General features: G+C 41.8%; 1 protein-coding gene across 1 annotated transcript in view; it reads left to right on the forward strand.

Annotated features, from left to right (window-relative positions):
• LOC109902693 (parathyroid hormone 2 receptor) overlaps nt 1-23,616 on the forward strand; it is a 93,353-nt gene that overhangs the window by 34,069 nt on the left and 35,668 nt on the right. Inside the window, exons 6-7 of the mRNA XM_020499279.2 lie at nt 2,300-2,483; nt 8,186-8,339. Of these exons, the coding sequence (XP_020354868.1) occupies nt 2,300-2,483; nt 8,186-8,339 (338 nt within the window). The remainder of the gene's footprint in view (nt 1-2,299; nt 2,484-8,185; nt 8,340-23,616) is intronic.

Genomic DNA, 23,616 nt, shown 5'->3' on the forward strand with positions numbered 1-23,616 from the left:
CTGCAGCATAAATACTGGAGGCTGAGACAGGAGGGGTCAGGAGACACTGTGGCCCCATCCGAGGACACCCCCGGACAGGGCCAAACAGCACAAACTGTCTCGGTACACGGTGCACGGAGGTCCCGGTGCACAACTGAGCAAGAGGACAAGTACATTAGAGTGTCTAGTTTGAGAAACAGACACCTCGCATGTCCTCAACTTGCAGATGTATTAAATAGTACCCGCAAAACACCAGTCTCAACGTCAACAGTGAAGAGGCGACTCCGGGATGGTGGCCTTCTAGGCAGAGTTGCAAAGAAAAAGCCATATCTCAGACTCGCCAATAAGAAGAAAAGTTATTATTAAAAAAAAGTTACAAATTATTGGATTGCATGTGAATGCCCAGCCTTTATCTTTTCTTCTTCTTACTTTTACACCTTTTTCTCCACAATTGGTAGTTAACTCCCCTACATTTGGAAGAGGTGAAGTTCTAGAGCCATGCGTTCTCTGAAACACAACCCTGCCAAGCAGCACTGCTTCTGTGTCGGAGAAAACACAGTGCAGCTGGCGATCGAGTCAGGATGCAGGCACCCGGCCCACCACAAGGAGTTGCTAGAGCGCAATGGGACAAGGAAATCCTGGCCGGCCGGCCAAACCCTCCCCTAACCCGGACGACACTGGTCCAATTGTGCGTCGCCTCATGGGTCTCCCGATCACGGCCGGCTGTGACACAGCCTGGGATCGATCCCTAGTCTGTAGTGACGCCTCAAGCACTTAGACCTCAGTGCCACCTGGGAGTCTCCAGGAAGACTTATCTAATATTGACTTGTACCTCCCGGTCCATGTTGTGTGTGTGTGTGTGTTATAAAAAGACTGGGTTCTCATTTTGAAGTCAGAGTACTCTCTGAGTAAAGGATTGATCTATTGCAGACTTGGTGCTTTGTCTAATTCTTCATTAACCAGGGTCTTTCAAACATATAAAATAGTTCAGTTAGGAGATTGGGATAAAAATTATCGTGGTACCATGTCTCCTGAGTGGGGCAGTGGTCTAAGGCACTGCAGCTCAGTGCTACAGGCATCACTACAACCCCTGGTTCGATTCCAGGCTTTATCACAGCAGGCCGTGATTGGGAGTCCCATAGGGTGGCCCAGCATTGTCCAGGTTACGGTTTGGCTGGGGTAGGCTGTTGATGTAAATAAGAATTTGTTCTTAATTGACTTGCCTAGTTAAATAAAGGTAAAAAATATAATGCCTCAATTGTCTCAGCTTAAAAATCATTATTTAACCTGTATCCTCCCATTGATCTACACTAATTGAAGTGGATATAACAAGTGACACAAATAAAGGATCATAGCATTCACCTGGTCAGTCTATGTCATGTAAAGAGATGTTCTTAATGTTTTGAATGATCAGTGTATAAGACCAGTGCTTAAATGGACTATATGGATTTGGGAGACATCTCTTTATTAAGTTCTGGATGAAAGAATACTCTTTCTCCAGTTAATGGAGCTTTTGAACATAGTGAAATAGAGACTGCAGAGAGAACACTCAGGGACTGACTCAACGGTCGCCAGAATCAATGTGAGTGGGTGGCTTGGAAAGTGTATCTTTCCTCTGAGCAAAGAGTAACCGATTTTGTCTATAATCCAGCTAAATTGTGTGGGAGACTATTATGCCTTGTTCAGATTTAATAGCCGAGATGAAATGGCTTTAAGTCTTGGCCTTAACCTTTTACTGTGTGCTAAATCAGTCTTAAACAAATCTACTTTGAAACAAAAGTATACACCACACACATGGTTATGGGTTTAAAAAATGAAGACATCTGTACCACATCTGTACCATATCAGAAATGTATTCAATTTTGATTTTGCATCCAAATTTGACATTATATACATCACAGAAGACTGAAATATAACAACACTGTTTGACATAGAAACACCAGATTTTCATCTGTTTCTTCTAAATAATCTTTATGAATGATTACATTTTGAAAAATATTAATAACATATTAATATTAAATAAAGGCCAAAGAAGGCACTTTTGGTCATTGACTGCAGGAAAGGGCTACAAGACAAGACACACCGTGACGGCAAACAGATAAAACCAGCAGGCCTCTGACAAGAATATTGCTGTCATTTTCTGTTCATTTCCAGGCGATTTTATATGTTGGATCATGACCGTTCGTCGACACCCAGCAAGTGATAGCTAACACACCGCAGCCACCCGCTGCTTTTCCACGTTCTTACTTGCATTTTGTCTCAGCTATAAGAGTCTTTAAGGACTATTGCTAACTTTTCCTGGGTCTGTGTTCTCTTTCAGGCGTCTCCACTGTACCAGGAATTATATCCACATCCACCTGTTTGTCTCCTTCATGCTCCGAGCCATCAGCATCTTCGTCAAGGACCGAGTGGTGTACGCCAGCGCCGGACTGCAGGAGTTTGATGCGGTGCTCATGGACAACTTCAAGACTGTGGCCATGGCGCCACTGGACAACTCTCAATATGTGAGTAGTGGTGCTGCACCTCCTGCCAGCGCATCCCACTCCTCTGCATCCACTCCTGCCCTCCTCCACTAATTCTCCCTAAAGATCCCAATAAACCCTGCTCTTACAGGACTCATGAAGAAATTAAATAGTGAAATAGAGTAAAATATTTTAATGAAATTGGGATCCTTAACGTTAAGAAAAATCCCTAAACAAAACCTACATTTTTGTCCCCCCCCCACACACACTAAATTTAATTCATAGTGCAGTTATCACAAAACAGATAATTTTTCGTGTTATAGCCTAACTAGATAATATGCTATGAACGCCTGGGGAAAGTTGTGTAATTTAAATAAAGACAGAGAGGTGAACTATAGGCTATTTTGGTGAATTTGTGAGGCATGCAAGACAAGAGATACAGATTACCAAGATACTGTATATGCACACCACAGTTCTTTCTGCCTGCCCCCTCCTCTCTTTCCTTCGTGCTGGTTAGCCTGCTCTTTCTCTTAGCTAATGAAGCAAGTTTGTGTTCAGTCTTCAGTCTTTTGTATGTAAAATATCCTAGCCTATTCATTGATGATGAGGCCTGTTTTACTGAAGTTGTGAGACATAGCAAGCCAAGAAATTGCGAGATACAGCATTCCTTTGAGAAATACAGATTGATTGCCGATACATAGGCCTAGTGCATGATTTTGACTCTGTCTGCCTCGTGGCTGACCTGCCTATAGTGTGCCCTTACCCTCTCTATCTATCCCTCACTAGCTCGCCATGAAAGATGCGATTGTTTGTGTTCTCGGAAGTATCGCAACTAATCAGTCTCCTCTGTTCCAAAAATACGTTGTTAACAGTTTGAAAAATTGCAGAGAAGGCAAGCAACAGCAGCAAAGTCCTGTATGGTAATACTTTGAGAAGTTAAAAGAGAAGGAAATGCAAACTTTGCGAGGTGGAATTGAGGTACAGTAATGGTATTACAGGTGCAATGCTTAACCATCTGAAAGGGACGCACCATGAGACCCAAACCATTGCTGGCAACAGCACAGGTGCATTGTGAATTCACATGGAATTATGATGATTTTTTTTCAGGTTTTAACTGAAAACTGGTTAAAAACTGTCAGTTTAAACGAAAATGTGTTTTTGTCACTTCCCTAACCTGAACACACGATTGCTCCAACACATACCATTAACTAGGCTAGTAAATGCAACCCTGTGTAAGGGACCTACTTCATTCCTAGATGTTTTCTTCAGTCCACCATGCCTGTGATGTGCATTTGAATATACAGACTAGACTTCCATGACTCATGCCCATTCAACCCACTGCACATTAAATGAAGAGCTCGAGCCAGGGGGCTATTTCATTTTTCCTGGTCTTTCCTCAACACCTCAAGATCATGCATGCTGTTGCACTCAAAAAGCTAATCAGACTGGCTATGCTCAGTACCCCAAGGCTATAGTCTCCACTTGTCTGTGATTTTAATTGTCCAGCTCTGAAAATGCTCTGTCAGTCTGTCTGTTCCCCTACTGTAGCCTCCTCTGCTCTGTAATTGCTGTATAGACAGGAATAAATACAGCAAACATGCGAGGGAGGATATACCACAGGGAGCACTAGCTTAGCGCTATAGATTGCTAGCCCGCTGCCATAGGCTTTACAGGTGTTACACAGAAAATGTGTATTTTCTATAAGGGATAGCTGGTTCAAAGAGTTCAAAGCTATAGAGACTGCCATGTTTTACTTTAATCTCTTTCCTTTGTATAGTAGCTCCTCAGGACCATTTAAAATGGTTTGTGCTTCTTACTGTACTGTATTTTGTTTTCTGTTTTGTCTTAAGTCATTAAGCCTTAAGGCTGTCTGTTGCATGTCTAATGAGGGCTGGAACATAACAAGATATATTTACAGAGTCGTTTTCCTTTCAAGTGTGAGAAACCAGCTGAACTTTTATTAGCACTATGGCACAGCGTGACATGCTCATGTCGCAGTGCTTTTGCTCAGAGCTTGGCCAACAACGCAGTCTCAATGGTTCTTCCCGTGGTATGTGCATCTTGATTAAATACTTCTATGCTTTTTGTTTACCCTGTGATTAAATGTGCATTGCTGCAGCTGTCACGGATTCCCCGGTACTAATGCTCATTCCATGCACCAGTTCCGGAGGTCTACGTCACCGGCCTCTAGGCGTCACTGAACTGTCTCATTACGCACACCTGATTCCAATTCCCCCGATTAGTAATTGTATATGTGTGCACTCTGTTCACCATTGTCTTGTCGGTTATTGTTACCATGTCCGTTGGTCTTGTGAGTACCTGCGCTTTGTTGTTTTGGCCTTCGTGCTGCGTGTATTTTGTACTCGTTATTACGGGTCTCATCCCGTGTATTGTTATTACTGTTCTTGTCCCGTGTATTTCATGTGTTTGGGTTACTGTCACGCCCTGGTCTTAGTATTTTGTGTTTATATATTTATTTGGTCAGGCCAGGGTGTGACATGGGGTTATTTTGTGTTGTGTTGTGGTATTGGGGGTTTTAGTAGGTATTGGGATTGTGGCTGAGTAGGGTTGTCTAGCATAGTCTATGGCTGCCTGAGGTTCTCAGAGTCAGGTGATTCTCGTTGTCTCTGATTGGGAACCATATTTAGGTAGCCTGGGTTTCACTGTGTGTTTGTGGGTGATTGTTCCTGTCTTTGTGTTTGCACTAGATAGGGCTGTTTCGGTTTTCACATTACGTTTATTATTTAATAAACATGGATTGCAATAGCCACGCTGCATTTTGGTCCGACTCTCCTTCGACGGAAGAAAGCCGTAACAGTTACATCCCTGTGTTTTTGTAAACCTATTTGTTTTGGGCTTCGTCCCTGTCTTTCATGGCATGTTGTATTTTTGGGTGGACTATTAAAACCCGGCACTTGTCTCCAATAATTTATACAATGTGACAGCAGTCTATTGAGAGACAATTGTTTTTAGTTAATTTGATGCGATTTCATCTCTGGCTGAATTGTGAGTTGGCTTTTGTTTGAGACTTCAAAGAAGGAAGTTTGTCAAATGATTTTGACTGATCTGACTTTGGTGATTAACAGCAGAATCAGCTAAATTTAATCTCCTCCCTCTTCCCCCCCCCCCCTCCTCCCATTCCTACCCCTCGTTCAGCTCCTTCTATTCCTCCCTCCTCTACCCTGTTTTATACTTAAAGGCTCCTTGTAAGGATGCAGTTTTTTCATATCAGCTGTCATGTGCAATGACACACCTTTATATCATATCATACCTGCCAGCTTCAAAAAGCTGAGCGTTCACATATCACTAACATGAAACACCCAAGAAGCGAGCCTCAGATGGTGACACCCCATTATTTTGAGGATAAATTCAACTGCCTGGGTCGTCTTCCTCCCTGACAGAGAAACTGACCTAAGTGTGTGGAGAAGCAGCTATCAGCCCAGGTTGATCAGAGAGACAGTACTGACCATGCCTCAGAGAGGTGTAACATACTGTATGAGTGACACTTTGATGACTTGTCTACCTCAGATTGGTGAGGAAAAATAGTTACTGAAAGTTGCAAAGATACTGTATGCTATTCTGAATGCTTGCAGATCAACTGTCAGAGGCAGCCGTTGGAACATATTATACAGTATATTTATAACAGTGGAACAGAGTAAGTGGGAGGACAGAGAGAGATTGAATGTCTTAGTGTGGTGTTTGAAGGCCACTGTATTGAGTAATCCGAGGATACGCTTCAGTCTGATCTTCTGTACGGTGGGGCAAACTCCTCATTCACCATAGTTTGTTGTGATAATGAAAGAGGTGTCAGAGAGCTTCAAAACTCAAACTTTCTGGGTAATATAAAATGTGAGAAAAAGGTTCAAGGTCTCTAGTAAGACTGTGTCAGCAGAGACAGAGGGAACAAAGAAATTAAGTGAGATAAAAGGAGAGCGAGAGAGAAAGAGAAAGGGAGGTAGAGGGGGAGAGAGAGCTCCATCAACAGTTTGTGGAGAAACAGAGGGAGAGAATATTGCGAACTGAACACATTACAAAGTATAGGCTCCCCTAGGGACGTTAAGACAACACAGAGGAATGCTTCTACTCTTATTTGTCAGGCAGCAGCTATTTGCTATTTCATAAGGAGGCCACAGGCACCAATTCTTACGGGATCATCATCTGACCTCTCCTCAGCAATTATCCTAAAACAAACTTAAAAGCACTGTGGCATAGTTGGATTAGAGACACAAACAGGTTCTAACAAACCTGTTAATGAACTGATCATGTTTTCCTCTGGAAGACTAATTAGTTCGTTTTTTTCTAATAGCTATTCTATTTTTTTTAAATACTATATTAATACAATATATATTCTCATTGTAAGATGTGTGTCACATTCTGACCTTAGTTCCTTTGTTTTGTCTTTGTTTTAGTATGGTCAGGGTGTGAGTTGGGGTGGGCAGTCTATATTATTTTTTTCTTTGATTTGGGATTTCTGTGTTTGGCCTGGTATGGTTCTCAATCCGAGGCAGCTGTCAATCGTTGAAAAGCTGTCAATTCAAACAGTTTTAGAAACTTCAGAGTTTTTTTCTATCCAAATCTACTAATTATATCCATATTCTAGCTTTTAGGACTGAGTAGCAGGCAGTTTACTCTGGGCACCTTTTTATCCAAGCTACTCAATACTGCCCCCCTGTCCCAAAGAAGTTAAGGCAACTCTGAAGTTAAAAGACGTTCAAAGTTCCTCCATAGGTATAATTCATCACAAGATGCCCAGCGCTTCAAGCCAAGCCTCCTCCTCCACCCTCACTCACTCTCTCCCCCCTCACTTCCTCTCCCCCCCTCAATCCCTTTCTACCCAACCTACACTTGTCTTAAACAACTTGCTGAGACATAGCTTGCCCGCCCCATAGCAAGCCGTTCATTGCGTGATTGGCAAAGTAATTTACTGTTGCGCTAAATGTAAAAACAAATACGATTTCAGAGGTTTAAAAAGAAACAGGAAGGACCGGAATAAACCAGTACTTTTTGGGGGTTTCTAATTGTTCAGAAATGTATTTTGCTGGTCGAAACAGTGGAATGGAATTTAAAAAATAATGGTTCTGTTCATAAGGAAACAATTTGAAAATAATTTCAGTTCCAACCATCCCCTGACTGTAACGGATGACATTTAGTAAGTCACTTACCCAACCCTGATCAATGACTAGTATAGTTTACTAGAGAAGTCATCACTGGTAGCAGCCAATGAGCAACAGTAATGTGTCCCTTTCTTTTCAAATGGCTTGGCATTACTGGAACGTGGGCTGGCAGGGAAGCCATTTAGAGAAATGTCACATTGTAATGTTTCTGCTGTCTCCCACTGTGATAGACATGTCTATAGTGTTTCTTGGGAGCTGTTATTTCCATTTAGACTCTAGCTTCCTCTGGCACCTAACAGACCTTTTGCAGACGCTGAAAATGTGAGTGTTGCGTCTCAACATCTGAGACAGTATAGGCCTCCCTGATACAAGGAAATCACAGAACCAGAACCAGTTCTCTCTACAGAAGAAGGGAACTTTTATAAAGTACCTGCAGTGAGAACAAGTAATTTTTTGGGGAAGGATGAGTTTCAGACAGTGAAACCTTGGGCAATTCCAAAGCTTTATTGCGTTCCTATATTGTCATTTATTTATCATTCTTCTTAATTGTTTTGAGTCTCTCTCTCTCCATCTCTTCCCCCTATCTCTCTCACTGTCTCTGTCTCCCTGTCTGTCTCTCTCTTTTTACAGATTGGTTGTAAAGTGACAGTGCTGCTGTTCATCTATTTCTTGGCGACTAACTACTACTGGATCCTAGTGGAGGGCCTGTACCTCCATAGTCTCATCTTCATGGCCTTCCTCTCTGACACAAAGTACCTGTGGGGTTTCACCCTCATCGGATGGGGTGAGTGTGTGTCATGAATTGATTTTAATTTACCTATGTCGCTACAGGTTATTCTCATTGAGATTAAAACTATTTTGCAAGAGAGACCTGTGTTTGAGGATGTCATTGTAGGACTGCAGCGTTTATGGAATTTGATTGGGTTGGTGTGCATTCTGAAAACAAATGTAGTACCCAAATTGTTGTTTACTTCATTTCATCAAGAGCTTTGGTAATCATGCTGTAATATTTGTTTTCTAAATGCCAGTACACATTGATAATGCACTCTGACACCAGAGACCTATACTACGTGCCTGGTTTGAGGAGTTAGCGTGTTAACTTTGATCAACTCTGAGTTCAACTCGGGATAACCAGAAGTGGAAAGAGTACTGAAGTATCCTACTTAAGTAGATGTACTGTTACTATAATAACATTTTACTAAAGTAGAAGGCAAACTAATGGTGTAAAATGTAGTTTGTTAAAAAAGTACGCAGAGTAAAAATAATGTTGTTACTTTTGTATAAATTTTTTTACCTTCGCTGTTGTTGTTCCACGTGATCTTTTCCATGCAATACATAGAAAAAAGAAGAGAGGAAATATACTGAGTGTACAAAACATTAGGAAAACCTGCTCTTTCCATGACATAGTGTCACGACTTCCGCCGAATTTGGTTCCTCTCCGTGTTCGGGCAGCTTTCGGTGGTCGGAGTCGCCGGTCTTCTAGCCATCATTGATCCACTTTTAATTTTCCATTAGTTTTGTCTTGTCTTCCCACACACCTGGTTTCAATTCCATCATTACATGTTGTGTATTTAACCCTCTGTTCCCCCCATATCCTTGTCCGGAATTGTTTATTGTAAGTGCTTGTGCACATTGTCTGGTGTGCCACCTGTTAAATCCACTTTAATCAGTGTAGATAACGAGGAGGAGACGGGTAAAAGAAGGATGTTATCCTTGAAACAATTGAGACATGGATGCTGTACTTTATGTGTGCCATTCAGAGGGTGAATGGGAAGGACAAAATATTTAACTGCCTTTGAATGGGGGTATTGTAGTAGTTGCCAGGAGCAACAGTTTGAGTGTGTCAAGAACTGCAATGCTGTTGGGTTTTTCACACAACAATTTTCACGTTCTGACCTTTTATTTCCTTTGTTTTGTCTTTATTTAGTATGGCCAGGGCGTAAGTTGGGGTGGGCAGTCTGTTTGTTTTTATATGTTTGGTTTCTGTTTCGGCCTAGGAGGGTTCTCAATCAGAGGCAGGTGTCGTTAGTTGTCTCTGATTGAGAATCCTACTTAGGTAGCCTGGGTTTCACTGTTGGTTTGTGGGTGTTTGTTTCCCGCCACACGGTACTGTTTCGGTTTAGTTTCTTCATGTTTATTTTGTTCTTTTTGTATTCAGTGTTCAGTGCTTTTTTTGGTTAAAGTTATGGACACTTACCACACCGCATCTTGGTCCGATCCTTACTCCTCTTCAGACGAAGAGGAGATCTGCCGTTACAACAGTTTCCCATGTGTATCAAAAATGGTCCACCACCCATAGGACATCCAGCAAACTTGACACAGATGTGGGAAGCATTGGAATCAACAATGGCCAGCATCCCTGTAGAACGCTTTCAACACCTTGTAGACTCCATGATATTACTGCACTGTTGGAGCTAGTAACATAAGCATTTCACTGCACCTGGGATGACATCTGCAAATATGTATACGCAACCAACACAATTGATTTGATTACAATAGCCCAAACATAGACCTTACATACTTATTGTTCTCAGTAACTGAGAATGTAGTGAGTTTGTCAGATGTTCTCAGACCTAAAAAGATGTCTAATGTTGAAATGAATTCATATCTCGCTGTACCTATTATGTAAACTCACAGTTATATGCAAGATTAATTCATTTAAACCAACCCATCTATTGTTCTCTCTCACTTCACACACACACACACACACACACACACACTAACATTTGAATGAGGCATAGACAAAACGTTACTTGTGTGAAATCATTGAATAGCCCAATATCACATTCATTACATTCAATCACATAGAATGAATGTTTGCTGGGTAAAACGTTACTTTAACTGAGGCCTGAAGCCTAAACTTTACATAAGTGTTCATAACACCAGTATGAAGCCGTTCATGAAACCTTAATGAGAGTTGAAGTAGGCCTATAATTCATTACATTAACCTTCATGATTGATGTATTCATTCATCATCATCATGTATAATGACCATACATCATCATGTATGATTTCATACATCATGAGCTAACCAAATATAATTAGCTAAAAGAAGAATACAATTTGACCCAGATTCTATCGGAGACTTACTGAGGCTTTTAAATGATAGTTATCCTTATTTACACAGACAAATTGCATAGCTAAAAATCCTAGGTCTCTCTAAATACTGTATGTCATGACCAAGCAAGCTAACATTAGCTAGCTAGTTCAATTACTGACATGCTACCCACAGTAATGGCTATTATCATTGGTTGGTGGTTAGCCATGCAGCTAGTTAGCTAACTTAGCTGCAAGGATAGCTACTAACTGCTACATTTTTTATTATTCATATCTAGCTATCTTACCTCTGTTTTAGCAGGAAGTTTCCTGGTCTTTTCTTACATCTCTCAGATATAGGACAGACACTTCAGAACAAACTTCCATTAGATTGTTTGGGGGGACTTTGTTGTTCCAAGTAGTGATTATGTTATTCCATTTGTATGGGCTAATAGTGGTAAAGCCAAAAATAATTTTAGATTTTTGGGGGGGATACTTCAAAGGGTCTTAAAATTCTAATTCAAATAGCTAAATGATCCTTGGTATGACTTTAAGAAATCCATATAATTCATAGACACCCTCCTCCCCCACCACCACCACTACTCCTCTGGCTTAGGCAGAGTTTATATTCTTATGGGTTAAAACCTCACCACTATTTCACTACTTGGCCCTATCTGATCATACACCAGGCTGGCAGCCTGGGAGGATGGGACACTGTCATTCAACACACCTTGCAACTCTTCTGCAGTAAAATCTTTTACACCTAAGTACCTCTCTGCAGCTGCCACCACAACATATATTTTCTGTGATACGTTCCATTTCATTGGTACAGTTGATAACCATGGTTGTGAATGCTAAGAAACTAACCTTAGTGAAGAATGTTATTCCTATCACTCTCTATTGGCCTCGGCCTATTCATTGGTAGTCTCTTAGGATCAATCGCCCTGGACACATCTTCATCTTTCATCAATTCTTCCGCTTTCTTCCTTGTTTTCTTCCGAGCTACTGAAATATGGTTTTCAATTTCTGTGCCTGACGCCTAGCAACCTCCCATCCTTGTCCTCTATATTTGGACTCCAGCTACCTATGCTAAATCGTCCAGCAGAATTCATGTATCCAAGAAAGCAAAATCTGCTTTCTCTCTCCTGTGTTGATGTTTTTGACCTACAACACTGTCTCTTTCAAGGAAATCTTTCATGTCTGGATTTTGCCCACTGACCATCTCGACCCAACCTTCACTGATCTTCTCACCTTTGCATGATCTCAGTGTCAATACATGGGGGCATGTTCGAGGTCGTCGTTATTTTGAGTGTGTTGCGCAGATCTTGCAATGATGTATATAAACCCTGGATTACTGATGCTATAGATACAGTAAAGAGGACAGTCAAACTCGACCAAAGCAATCGATTTGCAATGGAAATGTGTAACTGTTGGGGAAAGATCCCGAATATCCTCATTGCCCCCCAGCAGAATTAGCCTACATTTTGGCTATTATTTCTGTGTATTTCACACTATGTTGAGGTAAAAATCTGAGTATAACGCTTGTATGGATGTTAACCCCAACACATGTTCATGTTCATATCACTTTAAACCTTAAACCTTAAAAAATTACTTTGAAACGACTATGATGACCATCTATTCTAACCAGATTATATGAACGGGAGTAAGCATTTAACAGTCACTTTTTCTAAACCTGAAAAGGGACAACTTCTCAATGTTATGCCGTGAAAACAGCCAAATATATCCAAATCGGACTTGAGTAACCACATTGTGGACCTGTTACAATAGATATATCATGACGGATTTGACGAATATCCACTTTGTTAGATTAGACATGTTGAATGTGCATTCCATGTTGAATGTGCGTTCCATTGACCCCTTTACTGCATCTATGTATTGGCCATTGAGGGGCTTTGAAGCCACCGGTCGGCCATATTGGCACTCCCCAGTAGCAGCAGTCCTCCATAGGGATGAATGGAATTCTACAATATTTCATTTGAATGTTTTTTTCTTGTAGTGGGGACAGTAACGTTAGTAATCTTAACAATATATTCTTTAAAGGTGAACTATGAAGAAATTGCTCTGCCATTTCCTGGTTGCTAAAATGTTGACCTTTTACTGCAGTGGAATAGATCAGGTTCACCCTCATTAAGTGTTGTGTATTTAACCCTCTGTTCCCCCCATGCCCTTGTGTGCAATTGTTTGTTTGTAAGTGCTTGTGCACTATGTTACTGGTGCTCGTCAGGTTTTGTACCTATGTAGGTCCATTGGTTTTGAAATTAAACTGCTCCGGCTATTACCTATTTCTGCTCTCCTGCGTCTGACTTCACTGCCACCAGTTCCGCAACCCTACTCATTAAAGGGTTTTCTTTATTTGTACTATTTTCTACATTGTAGAGTAATAGTGAAGACATCAAAACTATGAAATAACACATATGGAATCATGTAGTAACCAAAAAAGTGTTAAACAAATCAAAATATATTTTATATTTGAGGCTCTTCAAATAGCCACCCTTTGCCTTGATGACAGCTTTCCACACTCTTGGCATTCTCTCAACCATCTTTGTGAGGTAGTCACCTGGAATGCATTTAAGTTAACAGGTGTTACTAGTTAAAAGTTAATTTGTGGAATGTCTTTCCTTCTTAATGCGTTTGAGCCAATCAGTTGTTGTGACAAGGTGGTGGGGTATACAGTGAGGGGAAAAGTATTTGATCACCTGCTGATTTTGTAAGTTTTCCCACTGACAAATAAATTATCAGTCTATAATTTTAATGGTAGGTTATTTGAACAGTGAGAGACAGAATAACAACAAAAAAACGCATATCAAAATGTTATAAATTGATTTGCATTTTAATGAGGGAAATAAGTATTTGACCCCTCTGCGAACCATTACTTAGTACTTGGTAGCAAAACCCTTGTTGGCAATCACAGAGGTCAGACGTTTCTTGCAGTTGGCCAACAGGTTTGCACACATCTCAGGAGGGATTTTGTCCCACTCCTCTTTCCAGATCTTCTCCAAGTCATTAAGGTTTCGAGGCTGATGTTTGGCAATTTGAACCTTCAGCTCCCTCCACAGATTTTCTACGGGATTAAGGTCTGGAGACTGGCTAGGCCACTCCAGGACCTTAATGTGCTTCTTCTTGAGCCACTCCTTTGTTGCCTTGGCCGTGTGTTTTGGGTCATTGTCATGCTGGAATAACCATCCGTAACCCATTTTCAACGCCCTGGCTGAGGGAAGGAGGTTCTCACCCAAGATTTGACGGTACATGGCCCCGTCCATCGTCCCTTTGATGCGGTGAAGTTGTCCTGTCCCCTTAGCAGAAAAACACCCCCAAAGCATAATGTTTCCACCTCCATGTTTGACGGTGGGGATGGTGTTCTTGGGGTCAGTGGCAGCATTCCTCCTCCTCCTCCAAACACGGCGAGTTGAGTTGATGCCAAAGAGCTCCATTTTGGTCTCATCTGACCACAACACTTTCACCCAGTTGTCCTCTGAATCATTCAGATGTTCATTGGCAAACTTCAGACGGGCATGTATATGTGCTTTCTTGAGCAGGGGGACCTTGCGGGCGCTGCAGGATTTCAGTCCTTCACGGCATAGTATTTTAACAATTGTTTTCTTGGTGACTATGGTCCCAGCTGCCTTGAGATCATTGACAAGATCCTCCTGTGTAGTTCTGGGCTGATTCCTCACCGTTCTCATGATCATTGCAACTCCACGAGGTGAGATCTTGCATGGAGCCCCAGGTCGAGTGAGATTGACAGTTCTTTTGTGTTTCTTCCATTTGCGAATAATTGCACCAACTGTTGTCACCTTCTCACCAAGCTGCTTGGCGATGGTCTTGTAGCCAATTACAGCCTTGTGTAGGTCTACAATCTTGTCCCTGACATCCTTGGAGAGCTCTTTGGTCTTGGCCATGGTGGAGAGTTTGGAATCTGATTGATTACTTCTGTGGACAGATGTCCCTTTAAGAGTGTGCTCCTAACCTCACCTCGTATCCTGTATAAAAGACACCTGGGAGCCAGAAATATTTCTGATTGAGAGGGGGTCAAATACTTATTTCCCTCATTAAAATGCTAATCAATTTCAAAAATGTTGACATGCATTTTTCTGGATTTTGTTGTTATTCTGTCTCTCACTGTTCAAATAAACCTACCTTTAAAATTATAGACTGATCATTTCTTTGTCAGTGGGAAAACGTACAAAATCAGCAGGGGATCAAATACTTTTTTCCCTCACTGTACAGAAGATAGCTCTATTTGGTAAATGACCAAGTCCATATTATAGCAAGAACAGCTCAAATAAGCAAAGAGAAATGACAGTCCATCATTACTTTAAGACACGAAGGTTAGTCAATACGGAAAATGCCAAGTTTCTTCAAGTACAATCGCAAAAACCATCAAGCGCTATGATGAAACTGGCTCTCATGAGGACTGCCACAGGAATGGAAGACCCAGAGTTATCTCTGCTGCAGAGGATACGTTCATTAGTTACTATCCTCAGAAATGTCATCCCAAATAAATGCTTCATAGAGTTAAAGTAACAGATACATCTCAACATCAACTGTTCAGAGGAGACTGTGTGAATCAGGCCTTCATGGTCGAATTCCTGCAAAGAAACCACTATTAAAGGACACCAATCAGAAGAAGAGACTTGCTTGGGCCAAGAAACACGAGCAATGGACATTAGACCAGTGGAAATGATTTGTCCTTTGGTCTGCAGTCCAAATTGGAGATTTTTGGTTCCAACCGTCATGTCTTTCTGAGACGCAGTGTGGGTGAACGGATGATCTCCACATGTGTTTTTCCCACCGTAAAGCATGGAGGTGAAGGAGTTATGGTATGGGGGTGCTTTGCTGCTGACACTGTCTGTGATTTAGTTAGAATTCAAGGCACGCTTAAATAGTATTGCTACTACATCATTCTGCAGCAATACGCCATCCCATCTTTTTTTTGCTTAGTGGGACTATCATTTGTTTTTCAAAATGACATTGACCCAACACACCTCCAGGTTGTGTGATGGCTATTTTACCAAGAAGGAGAGTGAGGGAGTGCTGCATCAGATTACCTGGCCTTCACAACCAAATTGAGATGGTTTGGGATGAGTCGGACCGCAGAGTGAAGGAAAACCAACCAATAAATGCTCAGCATATGTGGGAACTCCTTCAAGACTGTTGGAAAAGCATTCCAGGTAAAGCTGGTTGAGAGAATACCAAGAGTGTGCAAAGCTTTCTACAATGTAGAAAATAGTACAAATAAAGAAACTCTTGAATGAGTAGGTGTTCTAAAACTTTTGGCCAGTTGTGTACATCACAGAAGATCGAAATATAACAAAACAGTTTGCCATGCAGTGGGATGAAGAATTATGTGAATCCTTTAGAATTACCTGGATTTCTCCATGAATTGGTCATAACATTTTATCTGATCTTCATTTAATTCACAACAATAGACAAACACAGTCTACTTAAACTAATAACATACAAACAATTATAATTTTTGATGTCTTTATTGAACACACCGTGTAAATAGTCACAGTGCAGGCTGGAAAAAATATCTGAACCCTTGGATTTAATAACAGGTTGGCCCTTTGGCAGCAATAATCTCAACCAAACATTTTCTGTAGTTGTGGATCAGACCTGCACAACGGTCAGGAGGAATTTTGGACCATTCCTCTTCGCAAAACTGTTTCAGTTCCACAATATTCTGGGATGGCTGGTGTGAACCGCTCTCTTGAGGTCATGCCACAGCATCTCAATCAGGCTGAGGTCAGGACTGACTGGGCCACTCCAGAATGTGTATTTTCTTCTGTTCAAGCCATTCTGTTGTTGATTTACTTCTGTCTTTTGGGTTGTTGTCCTGTTGCATCACCTTCTGTTGTGCTTCAATTGGTGGACAGATAGCCTTACATTTTCCTGTAAAATGTCTTGATTAACTTGGGAATAAATTTTTCCGTCAATGATAGCAAGCTGTCCAAGCACTGAGGCAGCAAAGCAGACCCAAACCATGATGCTTCCTCCACCGTAGTTTACAGTTGGCATGAGGTTTTGATGTTGGTGTGATGTGCCTTTTTTTCTCCACACATATTGCTGTGTGTTCCTTCCAAACAACACAACTTTAGTTTCATCTGTCCACAGAATATTTTGCCAGTAGCGCTGTGGAACATCCAGGTGCTCTTTTGCAAACTTCAGACATGCAGCAATGTTTTGTTGGACAGCAGTGGCTTCTTCCATGGTGTCCTCCCATGAACATCTTTCTTGTTTCGTGTTTTACGTATTGTAGACTTGTCAACAGAAATGTTAGCATCTTCCAGAGATTTTTGTAGGTCTTTAGCTGACACTCTAGGATTCGTCTTAACTGGCAAGTGTCTTCATTGACATTTTCAACCTCTCCCTGACCGAGTCTGTAATACCAACATGTTTTAAGCAGACCACCATAGTCCCTGTGCCCAAAAACACGAAGGTAACCTGCCTAAATGACTACCAACCCGTAGCACTCACATCTATGAAGTGCTTTGAAAGGCTGGTCATGGCTCACATCAACACCATTATCCCAGAAACCCTAGACCCACTCCAATTTGCATACCGCCCCAACTGATCCACAGATGATGCAATATCTATTGCACTCCGCACTGCCCTTTCCCACCTGGACAAAATTAACACCTGTGTGAGAATGCTATTCACTGACTACAGCTCAGCGCCCTCAAAGCTCATCACTAAGCTAAGGACCCTGGGACTAAACACCTCCCTCTGCAACTGGATCCTGGACTTCCTGACAGGCCGCACCCAGGTGGCAAGGGTAGGTAACAACACAACACGACACGCTGATCCTCAACACGGGGGCCCCTCAGGGGTACGTGCCCAGTCCCCTACTGTACTCCCTGTTCACTCATGACTGCACGTTTTCTGATGACACAACAGTGGTAGGCCTGATCACTGACAACGACGAGACAGCCTACTGTATAGGGAGGAGGTCAGATACCTGACGCTGTGGTGCAAGGACAACACCCTCTCCCTCCATGTGATCAAGATAAAGGAGATGATTGTGGACTACAGGACGGGGCTGTAGTGGAGCAGGTTGAGAGCTTTACGTTCCTTGGCGTCTCCATAACCAACAAACTAACATGGTCCAAGCACACCAAGACAGTCCTGAAGAGGGCATGACAAAACCTATTCCCTCTCAGGAGACTGGAAAGATTTGGCATGGGTCCTCAGATGCATCCTGACGGGTTGCATGACTGCCTGGTAAGGAAACTGCCTGGCCTCTGACCGCAAGGCACGGCAGAAGGTAGTGCGTACGGCCCAGTACATCACCGGGGCCAAGCTTCCTGCCATCCAGGATCCCTACACCAGGCGGTGTCAGCCCAAAAAATTGTCAAAGACTCCAGCCACCCTAGTCATAGACCGTTTTCTTTGCTACCGCACGGCAAGCGATACCGGAGCACCAAGTCTAGGTCCAAGAGGCTTCTAAACAGCTTCTACCCCCAAGCCAGAAGACTCCTGAACATCTAATCAAATGGCTACCCAGACTTTTTGCAGTGTCCCAATCCCCTCTTCTATGCTGCTGCTACTCTCTGTTATTATCTATGCATAGTCACTTTAATAACTCTACCTACATGTACATATTACCTCAATTACCGACTAACCGGTGCCCCTGCACATTGACTCTGTACCGGTACCCCCTGTATATAGCCTCGCTATTGTTATTTTACTGCTGCTCTTTAATTATGTAACTTTTTTAGTTATTTTCTTAACTTAAAACTGCATTGTTGGTTTATGGCTTGTGAGTAAGCATTTATTTCACTGTAAGGTCTACATCTGTTGTATTCGGCGCATATGACAATTTAATTTAATTTAATTTGATTGAATTTGATTTGAGTTTGGCATTCGGCTATTCACGTGCAACATGATTGCACAATTCCAAGCCTGATAGAGTTAGCGGAAGACAGACGAGCAGTATCCACCGTCGAGATACAGAGCTGGCTAGCTTTAGAAGACGCTGTGTAGATCTAGCTTGCATCGTAGTGTACCCCTCTGCTGTGTCCAGCCCAAACGATTTACCAGTGACAGCGTGGTTCAAGCAGAGTTGAATTGAACCAGACTTCAGTCCACCATGACAACCCTTAAAATTACATGCTTGTTTGTGTGTGTGGGTGTGTTTATTAGGGCTGTGACGGTCATGCAATTTTGGATGATGGTTATTTGTCAGCCAAATGACTGCGGTCCCCCTAATAACCTTTTTTAAAAATGTTATACTGGTAACCAAAGACTTGTTTGCTGCAACACTGTGCTTGTTTCAGACAAGAGCAACAATGTTTAGTCAAAAGGGTCATGAGTCTTAAACCGTCGGTTACATGGTTATTAAACAGTAATTGTGCCAGCCCTAGTGTGTGTGTGTGCATAAGTACATATAGTTTTGTGTGTGCATGTGTGGTTGAGATTAAAAAGATTGTTGATAATTGTAAATGTCACGTGCTCCCTCTCTGGCCTCTGCGCTGTTCGTGTTTCCTTGTTTTGTATTATGTTGTGTTTATTTATTAAAGCACTCACTCCCTGCACTTTCCTCACCTAAGGGAAGCATCAGGGAGTGTTTTTTTTTTTTGTGTCAGTGGGAATGACGTCGGGTCCGGCAGCCGCTACAGGCTCTCATGCCTCTGCCGGATCGCCAGGCTCTCATGCCTCAGCCGGATCGCCAGGCTCCCCTGCCTCAGCTGGTCTGTCAGGTTCCCGCGGCCCAGCCGGCGACAGGTTCCCGCGCATCAGCAGGGGTGACCGTTCCGCTCCTGATCCCTGAGATCGTCATTTTGGTCGGCGTCCTGCAACTGGAGCCGCGTGTAGGGCAGGGAGTACTGTCACGTGTGCTCCCTCTCCAGCCTCTAGGTCACCAGGCTGCTCGTTATGGAGCACACCTGTCACCATCGTTACGTGCACCTGCGCGTCATTAGACTCAACTGGACTCCATCACCTTCCCTGATTATGTCACTTCCTTTGGTTCCTTCCACCGGCGTCATTGTTTCTGTTCCAGTGTCATGTCTGTGCGTCATTCGTTTTTCCTTGTTTTGTATTATGTTGTGTTTATTTATTAAAACACTCCCAACTTTCAGCGCACATTGTAACTATAAACTACATTCATCTGACTGAATAAATGCTATAGGTCAAACGTAAACCAAAATAGACAAATAGACCATTTTGCGAGTTTCGGCATCCCCACTCTGATATTTTAAGTACCTGTATTCTAACATAAATTTATGTGATTTATTGAGAGGCTTATCGGACTTATGAGCTGTTTATAGCGTCCACAGTCCAAGCTTTAATTTATAAAATCTATCTTAGCCAGAGATGTGAAGTTAAAACCTATGCATAATGCTATGTGTATAGTGTAAATCACATTTACCAATAGACCAATACAATTTTTAATATAATCAATCAAAGAGTTTACTCTTTAAATGAGGCATACATTTACTTCAATCAACTAATACGTTGTATTAGTCACAAATTAATTGACACTTCCAGTGTACATGTAGTGGAGCATTCATTATAGTATAAGACAGAGTAAATAACTCTACTAATAAGACGTACGTGGTTCCAAGTTTTTTTTTTTTATAATCTCCAAGTGAAAAAGTTTAATGTGTGTCTGTCTGCACACACATGGAGCTTGCAAACAAGTTCACAATTAGACTTAGAACTTTTATCCATGGAAAAAACAGAAACTCACCCCCAACATGAATTAACATTACTTTGCACATTTCTGGGGGAAAACAAAAGGCAGGACATCACACCCAGATTAAAATTGAATCAACTCAATTCAATTTGAATGTTACGGACAACAGAAATGTGCCTGAAAAACCCAACATACAATTTCAGCCCTGTCTCTCTGAAAATGCATCAACTGGAAAACATACAATGTAATAAGACATGTAAAAATGTACAGCTCTTTATGAACTCTTGAAACAATCCAGACACAACAGTTTCATTCACACAGTAACATTAATTTTGTCGATTCAAGTTTTCATCAGTCTTCACACTTCAGACGGTGTCCGTACTCCCAAGGTCTGTGGGAACATTCTTCTCTGGGAAATGCCACAGTGGAGGTCTGCTTCTCTCCTGTGATAGCAAACATAATATGGCCAGCCATTGGGACAATGCCATAAATTGTGATTGAATCATCACTCTGTGCTCCCACGCCAGCCTGTCGCCGACGCATCTGAATCACAGACTCCAAGGTCATCATCTCTCCCACTATGTGTGTGTTTTTTCCACCTGCTGATGACAAGTACTCATAACATAGATTCCCACTGAGTCCCTAGTACTATAGGATCAGGTCCTACTAGTTTCTCTATTGGAGTAAAGGTTGGACTCCATTTTAAGGGAAAAAGACATTCTGAGTAGAGTTACTATAACTGAGACAGGATGATTGTGGTTTAAATACTCTCCTCTACCACTCGGTTTCAGGTGTGCTGCTCAAAGGTGTGTTGTGGCAATTATGGTGATAGTGGTGTTGGTTATTTAGCTTGAGGCAAACTTCTCTTTTCCACCTGTCTCACGTTGCTGATTGGATATGAGACTATGAAGTTGGTTGGACGTGGTGTAGATCTTAAAAACTAATATTCCTTTCTATTTTTTTCGACATAATTATTTAATATTATCTTGGTCTTCATTTTATCCTTGGAACCACAATATCCACAGGACAAGGGGAGATGTTGAGAACCTTTCCCTGGCCCCTTAGGGCGCCCGGCCACTGAAATTATGGCCAATATCAAATCCTTACTTTTATGATCCTAGAAACCACGATACTTTATGACCCCAAAGGAACCTCCATAGGACACTTCAATGTTGTTCTTAATCGGTGAGCATCACAGAAACTCAAGGCATGCCTCTGTCTCTGCAGGGAGACAACTCTACCAACAAATACAGCAAAGCTAGCTGAGCATAAGCAAGTCTACTGGCATGAAGACACCGGATTCACTCCTAACTTAAACTTATTCCCTACTTTGTAACTGCACTCCTCTATTCACACTGAATATCATTTGTTGGAGCATTTTTCTTCACGCTCTTTTTAGTCGGTATTTCATAAAATGCTCAGATAGTGAGTCCTGCCCCAGGAAGAATTGATTGTTGATCTCACAACTCTACTATTAGAGTAGTTTCTTCTCACCAATGCTGTGTAAGAAGCACATTCAGAAAACAATCATCAGAAGCAGCATCGATACAAATCCGCTTACAACCTCCTCTGACTGTTGCTCTGTTTGTTTTTATAAATCAGAACGAGGATGGGGCATGAATAAAGCACATCAAACGAGGATGGGGCATGAATAAAGCACAATTTACCATAAGAGGTCTCTTGGTAAATTGTGCTTTATTCATGCCCATCCTCGTTTGATGTGTTCCTCCTGGTAGGGAGCAGGAGGCATGAAAGACACCTTTGAAATGTAGATGCTGAATAAATACTTTTTTCAGAAGGAAAGGCAGTGCTTGACTTGGGGCGGAGCTGTCCAGAGCCCCTACCAGTGCCTCCCATTTTTTCAGGAAATGCATACCGGCACCTCTGTAAAGCAAAGTAGCCTATCACCAGCCTGGAATCACACACAGTCAAAAAAAAGTTGGTCAAAGCGGAATGAAGGAGGGATCTGCAGTGAATAACAATGGAGTGTAGGCAATCATATCCTGATTCTGCTTTGTTTAAGTTTATTAACACTAGTCTGTGAATCTGGTGATGCTTGCCAGGAGGCCAGCATCACGGAGTCGCTTCTTCACTGTTGACGTTGAGACTGGTGTTTTGCGGGTACTATTTCATGAAGCTGCCAGTCAAGGACTTGTGAGGCATCTGTTTCTCAAACTAGACACTCTAATGTACTTGTCGTCTTGCTCAGTTGTGCACCGGGGCCTCCCACTCCGCTTTCTATTCTGGTTAGAGCCAGATTGCGCTGTTCTGTGAAGGGAGTAGTACACAGTGTTGTACGAGATCTTCAGTTTCTTGGCAATTTCTCACATGGAATAGCCTTCATTTCTCAGAACAAGAATAGACTGATGAGTTTCAGAATTAAGTTTCTGGCCATTTTGAGCCTGTAATCGAACCCACAAATGCCGATGCTCCAGATACTCAACTAGTCTAAAGAAAGTCTGTTTTATTGCTTCTTTCGTCAGAATAACAGTTTTCAGCTGTGCTAACATAATTGCAAAAGGGTTTTCTAATGATCAATTAGCCTTTTAAAATTATAAACTTGGATTATCTAACACAACATGCCATTGGAACACAGGAGTGATGGTTGCTGATAATGGGGCTCTGTACGCCTATGTAGATATTCCATAAAACATCAGCCATTTCCAGCTACAATAGTAATTTACAACATTCACAATGTCTACACTGTAATTCTGATCAAATGTGTTTTTCTCTCAAAAACAAGGACATTTCTAAGTGACCCCAAACTTTTTAAGGTATTTATAAGGTATACACATATATATATATATATATATATATATATATGATATATATATGTGTATACCTTATAAATATACAGTATATCACAAAAGTGAGTACACCCCTCACATTTTTGTAAATATTTGAGTATATCTTTTCATGTGACAACACTGAAGAAATGACACTTTGCTACAATGTAAAGTAGTGAGTGTGCAGCTGGTATAACAGTGTAAATTTGCTGTCCCCTCAAAATAACTCAACACAGTCATTAATGTCTAAACCGCTGGCAACAAAAGTGAGTACACTCCTAAGTGAAAATGTCCAAATTGGGCCCAATTAGCCATTTTCCCTCCCCGGTGTCATGTGACTCGTTAGTGTTTACAAGGTCTCAGGTGTGAATGGGGAGCAGGTGTGTTAAATTTGGTATCATCGCTCTCACACTCCCTCATACTGACTGGTCACTGGAAGTTCAACATGGCACCTCATGGCAAAGAACTCTTTGAGGATCTGAAAAAAATTATTGTTGCTCTACATAAAGATGGTATGGGCTATAAGACAGTTCCACTCAGAACAGGCCTCGCCATGGTCGACCAAAGAAGTTGAGTGCACG

This window comes from Oncorhynchus kisutch, linkage group LG2, assembly GCF_002021735.2.
Source record: "Oncorhynchus kisutch isolate 150728-3 linkage group LG2, Okis_V2, whole genome shotgun sequence".
NCBI lineage: Eukaryota > Metazoa > Chordata > Actinopteri > Salmoniformes > Salmonidae > Oncorhynchus > Oncorhynchus kisutch.